Source organism: Haliotis asinina, chromosome 5, assembly GCF_037392515.1.
Source record: "Haliotis asinina isolate JCU_RB_2024 chromosome 5, JCU_Hal_asi_v2, whole genome shotgun sequence".
NCBI lineage: Eukaryota > Metazoa > Mollusca > Gastropoda > Lepetellida > Haliotidae > Haliotis > Haliotis asinina.
The window spans coordinates 53,418,225-53,435,421 of record NC_090284.1 but is presented as its reverse complement, the minus strand read 5'-3'; the positions used below and the strand labels follow the sequence as shown (position 1 = coordinate 53,435,421).

Here is a 17,197-nt window from a genome sequence, read left to right as displayed (position 1 = left end):
CCTAATGAGTGAGTTTAGTTTTACGCCACACTCAGCAGTATTCTAGACATACGGTGACAGTCTGTAAATAATCACGACTGGGCCAGACAATCCAGTGATCCAAAGCACACGATCTGCACAATAGGGAACCAATAACATGTGTCAACTAAGTCAGTGAGCATGACCATCCGATCCTGTTAGTCGCCACTTACAAGAAGCATAGTTGCCTTTTGTGGCAAGCATCGGTTGCTGAAGACCTATTCTACCCATGATTCATGGCCCTATTGAGAATGTGTATTCCACAATATAGAAAATGTTATATTTGACCACTTTGTAAAGGGGTATTCTCTATTTAAAAGACTGTAAATAACTGAGTCTGGACCAGGCAATTAAAGCTGTCAAGTGAATAATGACACAAATTGAACCAAGTTCTCAAAAGTCTTTACAAGTAAATATTGCCAAATGGAATATTGCTGAGTATGGATTTGAACGACAAATAATCATTCTTAATTACTGACTTCAATTATAACAGACAAGTTGTATATGAGAATAGATAATTTATTACTTTGTTATTATTCAGCACAAAAAGTACATCAAAATATTGCATAATAGATACAACACAGTAACAACAACAAATGGTGTTTTTTGAAAAAAGTAAATGTACATGGCTGTGACTGAAATTAAATAATATAAAATTGCGTACCAAATATGAGCACATAAATCACAATAAACTTGGTCCAATCATATAATGCATGTGTAAGTATAAAGCCTTGTAGAGCTGATTATGTCTGTGACGAGACTGTAGCCTACACTGTTGGAAGAGAAATGACAGCCTGTATTGTATAACACCACATTCAACAATATTCATGCTGTATGATGGCAGTCTGTAAATAATAAAGTCTAAACCAAACAATCAAATGTTACAAATATTGTAATTCCCAATCCTTGTAATACCTGAATTTCAACACAATTTTTGTATAGTCAATATAACTATGACAACAAGCAGATTATATAATATCCATAGCAACATACCAACACTGACAAACTGTTGTTATTCAATAGAAAACAATTCAATGGCACTAAATCACATACAAATACAACTAAAACAAACACCGATTGACTGAAACCACAAAGAAATCCCTAACTATACGACAAACCTATAACAATAAATACTAACAATGTTTAAGAAAACCTAAGAATATGCTGACATCCCAAAAACATTCACATATACAATCTACTTACATAAATTCAACAATCACGGATCAAAAAAGAGGCAATATTGAAAGAAACAAACAAACTAAACAGATCATTGATCAGAGACAAACATGTTCTTTATTGATCACCTGGTCTGATACATCTAAAACAGACCTTCTCTTACTAACTACATGGTAACAGCTTGCTTCCAAAACAGAAAGAAGAGGCATAAATTCTTTCATGAGATTACCTTAAATCTCAAACAGAAGGTTAGGATCCCCCAAATGGAATTGTGCATACAGTATAAATGTTTACCCTCCAAATTAATACTGAACTCTACTATATCTATTGACAAAACAACCAATACTGGATTTCACAATAATACATTAATCATCAGTTGCTAACAACCACAGCTCTGACTTGATCCTTAGCAAATCTGAGTAGTGTGTATGTCAAAATGAAATGAAATTTCAAGGAAATGACAAGGTTCTCATACCTGACCAGAACAATGTTTTCCAGATTAATGCATAAAAATATTTCCAGAGAGTTCTGGTACACAGTTGGGCTATCCTGTCAAGAGTGGCATATATGATTGGACAGTTGAATATTGTAACAACCTAAAATGTGTACTTCGTCTGGTGACTTACTGGGAAAGGGATTTGCTTCCTTTGTACATTTTGTCAATAATATCAGTTAAATTCAGAATTACCAGTACTCAATCTGATTCAATGTGAAGCCCATTTCTTATGTCCCCCTGCTTTGATATTGCTGGAATATTGCTAAAAGCCTCATAAAACCATACTCACTCACTACTTTGATTCAAACAGCCTTATACCACCCAAAACAAATTTAAAGAAAACACAATTTTTGAAAGGTTACACTTAATCGGTCACGTCAGAGTCAATATATGAAAAATATCAGTGCTCTTAAATGTCTTTTGTGTAATTTAGCATATTATATGTATCCATTCAAACTGGGGCGTGGGCTAGCCCAGTGGTTAAAAAGCATTTGCTCATGACGCCAAAAGTTCAGGTTCAATTCCCCACATGGGTATAATGTGTGAAGCCCATTTCTGGTGTCTCCTGTCATAATATTGCTGGAATATTGCTAAAAGCAGCGTAAAACTAAATTAAACTCACTTACACATTCAAACTTTTATGAGAATAGGACACAGTATTTTTGGTCTGGTAAGACAAGCAATGGGATAAAACATCACTGAGAAACAGATTACAGGACCTCTCTGCCCCAAACCTGTAGGTACCACATACCTTTCTGCAGCATTCAGCTTGGCATGACAGAACAGCAAAACATCAAGAAACATCCCCTCCACAATATTTAATAATAATATCAAATGATTCAGGTGCCTGAAGATCATTAAAAAACATTGGAAAGTAAAAAACGCAACATTTTTCAATGCACATGAAGTAAAGAGAAGAACATAAAAAATCTTCAAAAGAAGTATCATTTGCATAGAAAACGATAAATCAGAGAAAATATAACTAACAGACTCTAATTCTGTGCACCAAACTTCACACTGTAAACACATTTATGTTTCGCCAACAACATCTTATTGTATTTTCACAAAATACAAGACTGGAATCACTTATGTGAATACAATAAGTAGCACTGAGCATCAAATCTAAGGCAAGCACTTGTTCCATATATACTGGCATGTGACATGCGACCACACAGACATGTGTACTGCATGTGACATGTGATCACACAGACATGTATTCTGGCATGTGACATGTGATCACACAGACATGTGTACTGGCATGTGACATGTGATCACACAGACATGTGTACTGGCATGTGACATGTGATCACACAGACGTGTACTGGCATGTGACATGCGATCACACAGACATGTGTACTGCATGTGACATGCGATCACACAGACATGTGTACTGCATGTGACATGCGATCACACAGACATGTGTACTGGCATGTGACATGTGATCACACACACAGACATGTGTACTGGCATGTGACATGCGATCACACAGACATGTATACTGGCATGTGACCACACAGACATGTGTACTGGCATGTGACATGTGATCACACAGACATGTGTACTGGCATGTGACGTGTATGTGTACTGGCATGTGACATGTGATCACACAGACAATGTATACTGGCATGTGACATGTGACCACACAGACATGTATTCTGGCATGTGACATGCGATCACACAGACATGTATACTGGCATGTGACATGCCATCACACAGACATGTGTACTGGCATGTGACTTTGATCATACTGTCAATAGCCATTATACTTTTGATGAAACCAAGTCCAGAATACTTCAAAGCTACAGAAAGGTGACCTGATTTTGGATCAAGGGAGAAAAATTGATGGATGTCAACTTCTTTATCATAAGGAACACATTTGGGGATATATCCTTACTCCTTCATCTGTTGAATAAAGAAGCTGACATCCACACAAAGCTCCTTCCGTGTATCACTTCTAAATGCCATTCATGACCAGATTTTGGATTGTCTCCCTTGAATTGTTTCTCCTGAATTGATATCAGCCAAGCATAAAAGTCGGCTGGTTTGTGTATTTTGTGTAAACGTTTTTGAAAAGTTCAAAAGGAGAAATATCTGACAATTTTTTTGTGACTAATGAGCAAAATTAGCAATGATTTCAGTTTCAGTTTGATTCCTTCGACGTAAGCCCTTCGTTGATTGAGAGTGATCAGGAGAACTGACCAATAACATGGCAACAAAGAGGTGTTCCATACAAAAATAATCTATCCTGTTTAACAAACAGAAGGATCAATGATTCTTTCATGTTACTATAAATAATCCATGACAAATGAACTATGGTTGTATGGAGGCACTTCATAGCATTGTTTGTGAAGCACCAAGTGCTGAAATAATTTCTTGGATAAGTGCAGAGATACTGTCCATTTTGGGCACATGTGATAGTTTTAGTGTGCTTCCCTTGTCTTGACCACTAGGATGGATTGTACCAGACATTCTGTCATGATATTTTTGAAATGTGTGAAAATCATGAGAAGGAAATGAAAATGTCTTTAAGACCTTAACAATGGTTTGATATTTGTAGAAGCTCAGGAATTCCCAGGGGATTCCCCAGAAATGTGGAAGTATAATGCCTGTGATTACTTCATTTCAAAATTCATCACTAATTTCCTTCTGAACACTAATTTTGCACTGATATGATCTGGCACTCATCCAAATGAATATCTTGTAAACTTCAAATTGACTTACTGTTAATTGTATGTTTGGAATGTAGTGTTAGGATCAGCTGGCATTTAAACATGGTCTCAAAATTACATGCATCTAACAGTTTATTGTCATGATACCTCTGAAATTCTGAGATTGGTGCTTCTGAGCAGGATTATTCATGGCGGTCATGTTTGAGGTGGGATCGGAATTCTGTGGACTTTTACTAAGAACACCATTGAGTGTCCATGCTAGGCTGTGCCCTTGTGCCATCCACAAATATTTATTACGACGCACTGTACAGGAACAGGTGAGTCATGTCGACGCATCCATAAATGTTAATATGAAAAGCATCATTTTTGTTTTCATTTTTCAACTCAAGCAAAACTCAAGTATGTCTTTGGTTTCTCATGCTGACCTCACCTGCGTTAAAAGCTTAAGAAAGAGAGTGAACTTGTACTAGTAACAATTAGTGTATGACTAAAACATCTCAGCAATGTGACATGACCACCAGTATTTTCTAAAATACCCATATAACTAGGGGCTGGTGGGCAGTTTTTAGCAGCGCTTGAATTTACACTGCCATTCTGGATCATACATGCACAAATTCTGAAAAGTCAAAGGCTCTCTCTGAGCCAGTTATAAAAATATAAAAGATATTCTGTTTAAAGATCAAGCTAAAATTCAATAACTGATGAAAACAAGATGGCCATATTACTTTGGTAGCTTATAACATGTATGTTTGTGATCTAAAATATCACAAAGATACCTGTACAAATACCTGATTAAAAGGCCATGTACTCTGCTTTCAATATGGCAGCTAAAATCTGATAAGATTTTGTATGTAAGAGACAATATCTGTGTAAGGGACAATTTCTGTGTAAGAGACAATATCTGTGATCAGCCGTTCACAGATTCATACTTGTGATGGCAGCTTACAATAAAATTCCAAATAACAATAGTCTAATACATAACGGCATATATGTACAAACATAGCACAAGAATTTACGTCAGAATTCATAAGATCATCTCATCATCTTCTGGTTTGGGTGTGAAGTAAATATCCTTTGTCAACATTGAATAAATACATCCTGACTGTTTCTTGGCATCTATTCTTGGATCAACCGCTGACGACTGGAAGGAAAATGCCACCTGGTATATAACCTGTGTTACTAAACGCAAAAAATCCACACGGGATGGGTCCACTCTTTCCACAACATCCCAGAAGGCCTTCACAAACCAGGACCCTTCTGATGGCCGCCGAAATGCAAAATGACCTGGAAAATAATCACATAACCAATGCCAGAAAACAATACATGCATGATGCATCAAACAGACTGTGACGACATTTGACTGCATTATATTGAATGAGCTATACAAAGCCACATTTGAAGTTACAGCATATGTAAATTTTAAATGTATAATTCTCAAAAAATGATAACAAACAGACACTTCTTTAATGAGAATACGTTGATTAACTTAAGTAGTATCAAAATGTCAACGGCAATCAATTTGTTTTTAATGTACAGGTATAGAAAAAGCTAGACTCTGAAGTTCATCTGTGAGCAATGTTTGGGGACATTTCACCTTGGACCATTCATCCTGTGTATGTGCAAACATGATTATAAGCAACATCAGCTATGTTTCAGCCAGATGACAGCAACTACACTTCTAAACCTGGTTCATACTCAACTGTCCATTCTTGAATGTTGACTAAACATCTAATGAACAGATCCAATACACAAGCATGGATCTAGATGTTATCTGGGGTCAGTTAAAGATGTATCTGTAATACTGACATACCTGGAGGGGTGGCATACACAATACAGAAGTCCTTGAAGCATGGATCTAGATGTTATCTGGGGTCAGTTAAAGATGTATCTGTAATACTGACATACCTGGAGGGGTGGCATACACAATACAGAAGTCCTTGAAGCATGGATCTAGATGTTATCTGGAGTCAGTTAAAGATGTATCTGTAATACTGACATACCTGGAGGGGTGGCATACACAATACAGAAGTCCTTGAAGCATGGATCTAGATGTTATCTGGGGTCAGTTAAAGATGTATCTGTAATACTGACATACCTGGAGGGGTGGCATACACAATACAGAAGTCCTTGAAGCATGGATCTAGATGTTATCTGGGGTCAGTTAAAGATGTATCTGTAATACTGACATACCTGGAGGGGTGGCATACACAATACAGAAGTCCTTGAAGCATGGATCTAGATGTTATCTGGAGTCAGTTAAAGATGTATCTGTAATACTGACATACCTGGAGGGGTGGCATACACAATACAGAAGTCCTTGAAGCATGGATCTAGATGTTATCTGGAGTCAGTTAAAGATGTATCTGTAATACTGACATACCTGGAGGGGTGGCATACACAATACAGAAGTCCTTGAAGCATGGATCTAGATGTTATCTGGAGTCAGTTAAAGATGTATCTGTAATACTGACATACCTGGAGGGGTGGCATACACAATACAGAAGTCCTTGAAGCATGGATCTAGATGTTATCTGGAGTCAGTTAAAGATGTATCTGTAATACTGACATACCTGGAGGGGTGGCATACACAATACAGAAGTCCTTGAAGCATGGATCTAGATGTTATCTGGAGTCAGTTAAAGATGTATCTGTAATACTGACATACCTGTAGGGGTGGCATACACAATACAGAAGTCCTTGAAGCATGGATCTAGATGTTATCTGGAGTCAGTTAAAGATGTATCTGTAATACTGACATACCTGGAGGGGTGGCATACACAATACAGAAGTCCTTGAAGCATGGAGGGGGTGTTACTGTATACACTGGTTCAGTCAGTGCATCTACTACGTCTATATGTTCCTCCACAATCTCAACCCCATCATCTAACTTGGTGCCTCGACATGCCTGCAGAATATCAGATTTGGATTGGTTGGGTGGTCACATGCTGCATTCAGTACTGGATATGCTTATGTAAAATATGGTAGTACATGTACCAATGTTGTTTTTTCCATGACTAAACTCAATCACTCACAATAACAGTCCAGGGTAAGACTTTACTTTATCACACCACTGATGGGGGTAGATGAAACTGCATCGCTTAAATAACAAGAAAATCTGTGCTGAGTGAATGAACAGGCAGAAGTGAAAAGCCTTATTCTCCTTGACATTTCTACCATAAAGTAATCTAAGTAAATTGGGATGCTAGTTCTGGCTGGTGCCAAACTGAGAACATTACAAATCACTTACAAATGGCCTTTCATCCCTACAGTCCCTACAATCACTGACTCAATTACCAGATCGAGCAGTGACACTTAGTATTTGTTTTCTAAATAATGCAGCCTCAAAGACATTATTCTGAATGATCAAGCTGTAGGACTGATAACACCAAATTTCTCAGATAGGACAGACATTTGAAACTCAAACTTTCCTTTGAGTTGTATATTTGAATACACAATGCCATTAAGGAGGAGATTAAATGTAACACGTTATATTTGGGATTAAACTCTCTTATGAAATTCTTCAAAGGCATTTAGAAGTTGGTGAGGTAATACAAGACACTATTATGGATGACAACTTCTTTAATTCTTTTAACACGACGTTTCAAGGCTAATTCTTGCCCCTTCGTCAGGTGGATAATGAACATAGGTAACATAGCAGAATATATATAGGTATACATGAAGCCAGAGAGGTAAGATGTATATACAAGCACATAAATGTAATTAGGTATGTACAATCACAGAGGAGAGATGAAAGGAGGAAAGTTTTAACAGTACATAGTTGTTTACACAGCTGATAGATTGAGAGTCTATGAGTCCTTGTTGACACACCAGGCAGAGGGTAGGTACACGCCTTGATCTCTATTGATCTGAGGTTCTAATCTTCTGATGTTGATTGCTTCCCAAAGCTTCCTTCTCCACCAATCACTGATGTTGGAAGCCAGGATCTCGGTGTTTTTCCAGTTGATGGAGTGGTTTGGATAGTTGACAATGTGTTCAGAGAGGGCCGATTTCAGATCTAATTTTCTTACTGAAGTTTGGTGCTCTTTGAGTCTGATGTTGAATGGTCTGCAGGTTTCACCTATGTAGCTGCTGCCGCAATCACAGTTTATCTTGTAGATGCAGCCTTTGGGGTTGGGGTTGGTTTGATCACTGCCTCCTCTTCCATTTGCTCTAAGGATGTTTTTTAATGTCTTGTCAGAATAAAAGGTCACATCAACACTGGCAGTTTTTCTGAGGAGTCGACTGATTTGATGACTTATCTTTCCTTGGTATGGAATGTTGACTCGGATGGGTGCAGGCTCAGGTTTAGGGAGGCGGTCGTTCTGATGCTGGAGAGTTGTGGCTATAGTCTGGTCAACGAGTTGTTTTGGGTATCCATTGAGGGTGATGAAAGTTCTCTTGAGGTGGTCAATTTCGTCTTGGAGGTGGGCTGGGTCACAGATGGCTTTGGCACGTCTGGCTAGGGTGGAGACTACGGCTTGCTTTATTTGTGGATGGTGGTTGGATAGGTAGTGGATATACTGGTCAGTGTGGGTGGGCTTTCGATAGACAGTGGGAACGATTTTTTCAGATGAGTTGTCAAGGGATACGTCTAGGAATGGCAGCTTGTGTTGGGCTTCTACTTCCATCGTGAACTGGATGCGGGCGTGTTGTTTGTTGAGGTGGTGAAGGAGTTCTGCAGGGCTGTGGTTGGGATCTAGGATAGTGAAAGTGTCATCAACTTTCCTATACCAACATAACAGTTGGAATGGCGATGTAGAATAGGGCAGTTTCTTCAAAGCTGGTCATGAAGATTTCAGTTATCAGCGGAGAGAGAGGTGAGCCCATGGGTAGGCCATGGATCTGCTGGTAGATGCTGTTCTGCCATGTGAAGTACGAGGTCTGGAAACAGCTAGACACAAGGTTGATAATACTGGCAATGGTGAGTTTGGTGTCAAGGGTGTCAATACAACTAGTTAACTTAGCACGGAGAACATCAAGAGCTTCAGGTAGAGGGATGTTAGTGAACAAATCAACAACATCATAGCTGACCATACGGCCAGATAACTTAACGTCCAAGAGTTTTTTCACAAAGGATGAGGAGTCACTGATGAAGGATTTACCTTCCTTCCCCAAAGGGGCAAGCAATCTGGCAAGGAATTGGGCAGTGTTTTGGGGAGGGGGCGGGGGAGGGGAGTTCCATCCTGGATTCAAACCCACACCAGAAGAAGCTTTGGGAAGCAATCAACATCAGAAGATTAGAACCTCAGATCAATAGAGATCAAGGCGTGTACCTACCCTCTGCCTGGTGTGTCAACAAGGACTCATAGACTCTCAATCTATCAGCTGTGTAAACAACTATGTACTGTTAAAACTTTCCTCCTTTCATCTCTCCTCTGTGATTGTACATACCTAATTACATTTATGTGCTTGTATATACATCTTACCTCTCTGGCTTCATGTATACCTATATATATTCTGCTATGTTACCTATGTTCATTATCCACCTGACGAAGGGGCAAGAATTAGCCTTGAAACGTCGTGTTAAAAGAATTAAAGAAGTTGTCATCCATAATAGTGTCTTGTATTAAACTCTCTTAGCAAAGTACAGATTCTAGAACATTTTATTGGGTTGAATCCTATCTGGAATTCGAACCCACATCCTCAGAGTCAGACACCTAATCGCCAGCACCAAAAGTAAGATAGCTGTGGGGACTAATAATGATAATAATAATAAAATGTGCATTTATATTGCACCAAACTCCATTCACAAAATGAATGCTCATAGCACTAACAGTCAAATCAGGCATATTATATTAGACGGCTGACATTGTATGCTGGTGTTTAGATGCCTGACTCTTCTGGTGTGGGTTTGAATCCAGGATGGAACTCCCCTCCCCAAAAGTACTAAACTATGAAAGTATAATCTGAATGTAAAATTTAGAGCCACTATAATTTCGTTATACACCTCTGATTTTCCAACACACTACGGTTGTCTCCATTCTATCATAACCATAATATTCAGACTTAACAATAAATACACACTTTGTTGGAAAATCAGAGGTATATAACATGATCATATACCTCTGAATGACTTTTGACTAACCAATCACAGTCCGGTGTTTACTGAAGTCATGGTAGAATCTGAAATATAACATATGTTAGAGCTGTATATTCCTGTTTTTAGAAAGCATACCTGAAGTAAGAATATCTTTGGTTTGCCTTTAAGTGATGGACAATGTTCATCCCTGAAAATGTCCACCAGGTCTCGAGTAAATATGGCTTTGTCAGTCGTGAGGATGAGGTCTTCCCGCTTGGTGACGTTGGGTCGTTCAGGGTCTACATACTGGTACTCATCTCCATGTGATGAGACAGCCACCATGAGGCAGTCGGCATCACTGTGGTCTTCCATCGACACTGGAAGCAGCAGATAACACTCATACAGCCATGATAGGGATTGATTGATTGAGTTCAGTTTTATGCCACACTCAGCAGTATTCCACCTATATGGCTGTGGTGTGTACTAATTGAGTCTGGACCAGACAATCCAGAGATAAACAGCATATGTGCATTGATCTATGAAACTGGGAACCAAGTCAGTGAGCCTGACCACCCAATCCCATTTGTCGCCTCTTACAACAAGCATGAGTTACTGAAGATCAGTTCTAACATGGATCTTCATGAGTTGCCATAAAAGGGAAATAGCAGATGTGTATGTTTTCATTTACAACAATGGTTAATGTCTGCTTTCATGCTGAATTTAGAATGAACATTATTGGTTCATAAACTAGAAGTGCTTTCTTGTCCCAAGTTTGTATGGCCATGGAATTGCCAATATCACAGTGCCTTCTCTTCCTCTAATAATAATAAAAACAGGAATGACCAAAGATATACAGTCATCCTTTAGGTCCCTTGCCATAATGCAGATCTTGGGGGTCCATGGATTCCTCCCCTCCACCCATCATTATATGAGATATCCGCACTATACATACTGTTTAATAAAGTTAAAGAATCCATTCTATCAGTTATCCACTAAAACAACTTGACTTTACATCAACAAAAATCAAATACAATACAAAACAAAACAAATGCAGATGTTAACTGAAAGCATGAAAAGTGGACACAATAAATAATGTGTACTGGCAACAGGCAATTAAAGAAGAGCATTGGATGGTTGGTTACCATTTCATAAAATGGCAAAAGGAAATATACATAAATATAAATCTGAATTTACTTCAGATCTTACTGACACTAATTTCATGTTCAAAGCTGCTTCCCAAATATGTTGTTTTACAAGTGAACAAATGTTTGACTGTTCCTCATCTTACAGGGTGATGGGTAGCTCAGCAGTCAAAGTGTTCACTCATGAACATCAAGGGCTAAGTTTGTTGCCCAAATGGCTATAATGAGTGAAGCACATTTCTGGTTCCCCTGTGTAGATACTGCTGAAATATTGCAGCAGTATAAAAGTATATTCACAGACTCACACACTCATCAACTTACCTCCCAAAAACCAGTCCAACATGTCTCCAGAATTCATGTTGTACCGTATTCTGATGTCTTGAGGACTAAAACCAAGCTTGAGAAATGTCCTTTCAAAATGTTTGACATCATGCTCCGACCCCTGGCGACTTGGGTGACCCTTGAACTTACTATTACACACAATGAGGGCCACACCACGACGCTTGTGGTCAAACTTGTACTCGTCCATGTTATCAAGAGTGCCTGGCTCTCCAAACAATGAAAACCTGAAGTAGAGAACAGACATAAGTATTCAAGAATACAGCGAGTGATGGACATCCCAAGCAAGCCTCATTTTTCAACTGCATCATATCAAACATTGCACAGAGAGAGACTGACGAGCAGGAATGCAACTGAACTTGAAACATTCACTACTTTCAACATAGATAATTTGCCTTACAGATCCCAAAACAAATACATCCTTGAAAGCCTTGTAAGTCTATACTATATGTGATGTGTCCAGGTTACAGTTTCACGAGTCGAAAATGTAAAATGTTCCTTAGGTCCTTTTCATTATATTTTATCATTGTAATTTATTAACCTTTTTTATGTGAAATTTGTTTGTTTCTGAGACTTGATGTTAGTATAAGAACAGTCACAAAGAGTCTGAAATTCTACTGGCGCTTGTGATGCCAGCAACATTTCACAAAGTAACAGGCTAGCATCAAATTGGAACCCTGAAAGGTATTATTCAAGAACAAATTGGAAGAATTCCCTTGAAGAAATTACTTAAACCCACCTAATAAACAACTTCTGTGTTATGGAGTAACATCATTCCCCTCAGTGTTTTTATAGTTTCCAGTTTCATCTGGTGCTGTGCCAGGTCTAATGAGAGCCAGAGGATGCAGAGGTTAGAGCAATTCTGATCTTGTACCTTGCTTCTTTAATACACAATGCAAATACCAAATATGTCACGTGTCAATTACCTGCAGATATCCCTGTCGAATGAATTATTTGCAAATTAGAATTTCTTTTTTTAACAATTCCAGAGTTGATTTATCACTTGTAAAATAAAAAGAATAAGATCTAGTTTAAATGCTAAGGCACTATACCTCCTTGCATATATGAGAATGAAAAAACAGTCATTACATGACTGCAGTCCATTTGACTCAAAAGCGGACCAGTGAATTGCAATCTAACTCAAAAACTAATAAACATATAATACTCAATATAATACTCATAATCAAAACATTAGACCAAGTATGTGAGATTTTTAAAGCATTTAGGTCCAAACGATAAAAAAGTTTTTTTAACAAACTATCATTGAGATATTTACACAGTTTACTATTTGTTACAAGGAAGGAATGCAAAGGAAGGGACAGTCAGGTGTGCAATTTATTGGTCCGTTTCTAAGACAAATGTACTGTGACTGTAAAGTAGGTTATCAGTATTTGGTAGGAGCTCAAGGCATGGAGGTTGTCATGTAGCAAGTTCAAGAAAAACAGAGGACTTCCTGCAGCTACATCATGGGAAGTTTTCACCAACATTTCATGATGTCTTTGCTACATTAATTTCACTGCGGCATTACACCTTGTCAACTGTATCAGTTGCATGTACATGTCCTTCTAGCCTCAAGACACACAATGGGTAATTGTTGAACCGAATCTAAACTGAACTTACTTCACACTGTTCCAGGTATTTGTCAACACTCTTCCTGCAAAGGATCGAGCTGAAAACAAACATCATTGTACATGACAAGGATTATATAATCCTCTTTATACACATGATTTAATAGTTTACAATGTTAAGTTCACATAAAGTCAAACTACCATATGGTTGGAAGTCAATAAAACATGGAAAATCAAAGTACTTTCTCATGGGACATATGCATAAAAAATACTGAATGCAGTATCCAGTTTACAGGTCAAATTGCATTAAATTGCTTTCCTTCTCTGCCAATACTGAAATATGCATGCTAAACAAGACCATAGTACAAAATCTAACATCACATCTGTGTTATTTCAGACATAAATTAACTAAACAGGACAAGACAGGACAAACACTTTAACATACACATCTCACCACCCTGAGAGACTTGTGAGAACATTTTATTTCCAGAAACTACTGTATATAGTAAGGCTATTACAATACACTCGCATATTCAGTGAACTGAACCGTTGTCCTTCATGAATTAGAATTGTTATTTGTGCTCACCAGAACCGAATATGAATGAATATTTACATTTTCCTAATGAATCATGTTTTACTTAAGCCCTTATGTCCTTTTTCAAGTCGAGATATGCAAGAATGGAATATGTACTAACCCTCCAGTAGTTCAAGTCATGTTAGTTTGCAGTGGCTGAACATGGCACTGTGGACTATAAATATTAGTCTATTACATACCAAATGTGAGTGTCATGTCAGATCACTGTTTATTACTATGAGAATTTATTAACAGTCAACATGGGGTTTCATATTGTGCATCAATCACTTAAATACAATATTGCATTAATGAATAAATTATTGATATTCATAACCCAGTGTTAATGACACATATCATATTCACTACACAGTTGCAGCCCAAGTATATATCACTGTCATATTACTGAACTCTTAACCATGTTAAATATTAGGACTTTTGCAAAAGCATAATCTCTGCACAATATGTGACAACATCATCATCATCATCATCATCATCATCATCATCGTTCAGACTACACTACATGCCCCTTCTAATCATACCATCTTTTGGAATAACATCAACATTGGATATTCACAGGTCACCATGAAGAGTAATAACAGATGTTGTATGTTTTCGTTTACAACAACCCCCAGTCAAACTACAATATAACAAAACTCTTAGAGGAATTAAGCAACTCTACTTAACTGTCAACAGAGATCATGGTTATTACATCCCTACAGCTTAAGGCCAGACAACAGCTGCCTTTCCCAGCTTTGTCATCAATAATAACTACCACCATCAGCAAGGCAATCACATTATACATCAACCTCCCCAACTGTATAAACTTGATCATCCTTCATTTATATAATTTATAAATATATCTGCGCATAAAGTTGTGTCACTTACTTGATAATGGTGTTAGCATTTACATCAAAACACCACATGCATAATAGAATAACAAAAACACTTGTAAAGATGTAAGTGTGACAGGGTGTGTAAGTGTATTTTTCCTTCCCATAACCTTAAGTATTTACGGAAATATAAACGTTAAACACCCTGTCACATAAAGATTGTTCCTCTGCTTTATACAAAAATACTGATTAAGAAATAGTGCATATGCTCACCATCAGTACTTGTCTCCACGACTATATCTCGCAGCAGCCTCTGTTGGGAAAAAGGTGTCAGTTTAGAACTGAAATGTTCCACAGGTTCAATATAGGTCTGTTACCTGTACAATATTTAAGCCAATCTAAGGGTCATGGATTGCTAGTATTGTACACAGCACTTAATTTCAAACAGGCTCTTAGTGAGTTCTTTGAAACATAGGCTTGTTAGCCATGGCAGTGCAAATTTTAAGAAAGAAAAGAGAAAATAATGTTGTGATAAGAACAATTTATGACAAGAAACGTATTGGCTCACAGATAAAAGACCTAAACAAAGACTCCTTTACAGATATGTCTTTCATATTTTTCACATAAACTATGATAAAGTCATAAATTCATAATAACTAAAATTGTCGTCATATTTGTGCTGTCCCTTCTGACCATTGACATTAAACGTGTGCTGTATTAATCACGTCATTAGTAATTACTGGTATATTATGATATTAAGTGAGTAAATAACCCCACCTGCATTTCTCTACAGTGGCGACGGAGTCAGTTTATTACAAATAAAAACTGTCAGCATCCGTCCCATGACCACAGGAAATGCAGTAGGGGAATCCCCTTGTTTGAAGCATATCGGCTACATTTAAAAGTAAGTAGCGAGATGCGAATTTCTATACCCTAAACGAACGTTTATTCAGATACGATACAGATATAATACATGCCTTTAGAGAACAAAGACGATTAAAGTCAGGTGGTCACTGTCGTTTGATTAGTTAGGAAACAAATACCGTTACTATTTCTGGTGCTCACGCACCCTGACACTCTTTTGTAAAATGTGATAGGTAATTGGTGGGTGATGATACTCGTCGTTAGAAATATTACTTTACTTCTGATTGTCAGACGAACGAGACTGGGCCGAAGTCGTGGGTTTACAAGATGTCTATCTCCATATCTGTGTCAGAAAGGCTTAAATATATTGTGTATTATCGGAGAGTTATGCGCAGTAGAAATACAGAACGGAACGATCTAAATTGGAAGCATGCTGCAAACAAGCAAGACGTATAACATTTTCGGCCAGGAGACCTTGCAGAGAGCTCTCTCTGTGTGTGTGTGTGTGTGTGTGTGCGCGCGCGTGTGTGTTGGTGATTTATCTTTTGAGGCCATTCTGGCATGAGACTGTTTTGACACGCTCCTGTCTTAAATAGCATCTTTATGAAATGTCTCAGATTTCACAATCGTACTTGTACGCACTTAAACCACACTTTGAAAAGCAGCATATGCGAACGATGTGTGAGCACATCTCTTGACGAAAAGAAGGAATGCACATGTCAGTTTCACCCGCCTGTGTAGTATCTCCTTTACTACCTACACATACCCTGCAATGCATGAGTGATATGTACATAGATGTGACAGATTGTCCAGGATGCAAATGCAGTGACTGACTAATTAATATATACAGGTTGTTGCAGAAAATAAAACGCATTTAACTTGATATTATTGTATTTGCGAATACACGTAACGTTTTGTGAGGGCAAAGTTACCGTCTTATACACACGTATTTACTCACACATTTCATGGAGTTGCATGTACAATGTAAATGGCCACCCGCTCCTTCCTCCTCCTCCTTGTAAAGACGATGTACAGGTATTAGTTAGTTTTGATTTGGACCTTTGAATCTCGTCTTCACCGTCATCATGTGGATTATAATGTTTTATCCCTTGTCAGTTATAAATATTCAATGGACATTTCCCCAAGACGATGGAGTTAGCTGATCACAAGAACACACTTCGGGAAGATTTTCACCCACTTTGATTTACTGTAGATTATTTTCTTGTAGGTACAATTTCTTCAACTTAGAGCGTATGTTCAAATGGTTTTGAAAATAACTGGCTACAATACTTAAAATAATGATGAAAGTTTTCAACCGAATGATATATACAGTAGGTCAGTGTGGGAGGGAAATATGATGTAAAACAATCTGTCAGTGTTTTTTTTTCATTTATGCGTCACATGTCCTATTTTATCTTCTTGGATAATCAAAATGTGGCATGCATGTATGTAGCAAAAGTAAGTACGCGAACTGACGTATTCCTTTAACGGCCGTTTAAAAT

The 17,197-nt window shown here is 37.8% G+C and overlaps 2 protein-coding genes across 5 annotated transcripts in view; one reads left to right on the top strand and one right to left on the bottom strand.

Moving 5' to 3' along the window:
• LOC137284830 (caspase-7-like) overlaps nucleotides 1-17,197 on the top strand; it is a 654,824-nt gene that overhangs the window by 593,156 nt on the left and 44,471 nt on the right. The window lies entirely within an intron of this gene.
• On the bottom strand, nucleotides 522-15,885 carry LOC137284808 (caspase-3-like). 3 transcript variants are annotated; one of them, XM_067816795.1, is made up of 7 exons: nucleotides 15,809-15,885; nucleotides 15,105-15,144; nucleotides 13,480-13,528; nucleotides 11,842-12,086; nucleotides 10,535-10,755; nucleotides 7,120-7,264; nucleotides 522-5,643 (listed from the first exon to the last, which is right to left on the bottom strand). In XM_067816795.1, exons 4-7 carry the CDS (start codon nucleotides 12,047-12,049, stop codon nucleotides 5,384-5,386), a joined length of 834 nt encoding a protein of 277 aa, XP_067672896.1. In that variant the 5' UTR covers nucleotides 12,050-12,086; nucleotides 13,480-13,528; nucleotides 15,105-15,144; nucleotides 15,809-15,885; the 3' UTR covers nucleotides 522-5,383. The 3 variants fall into 3 exon arrangements, with proteins under 3 accessions (XP_067672896.1, XP_067672895.1, XP_067672897.1); XM_067816794.1 differs by lacking the exon at nucleotides 15,809-15,885 and adding an exon at nucleotides 15,609-15,685; XM_067816796.1 differs by lacking the exons at nucleotides 13,480-13,528; nucleotides 15,105-15,144; nucleotides 15,809-15,885 and adding an exon at nucleotides 12,599-12,649.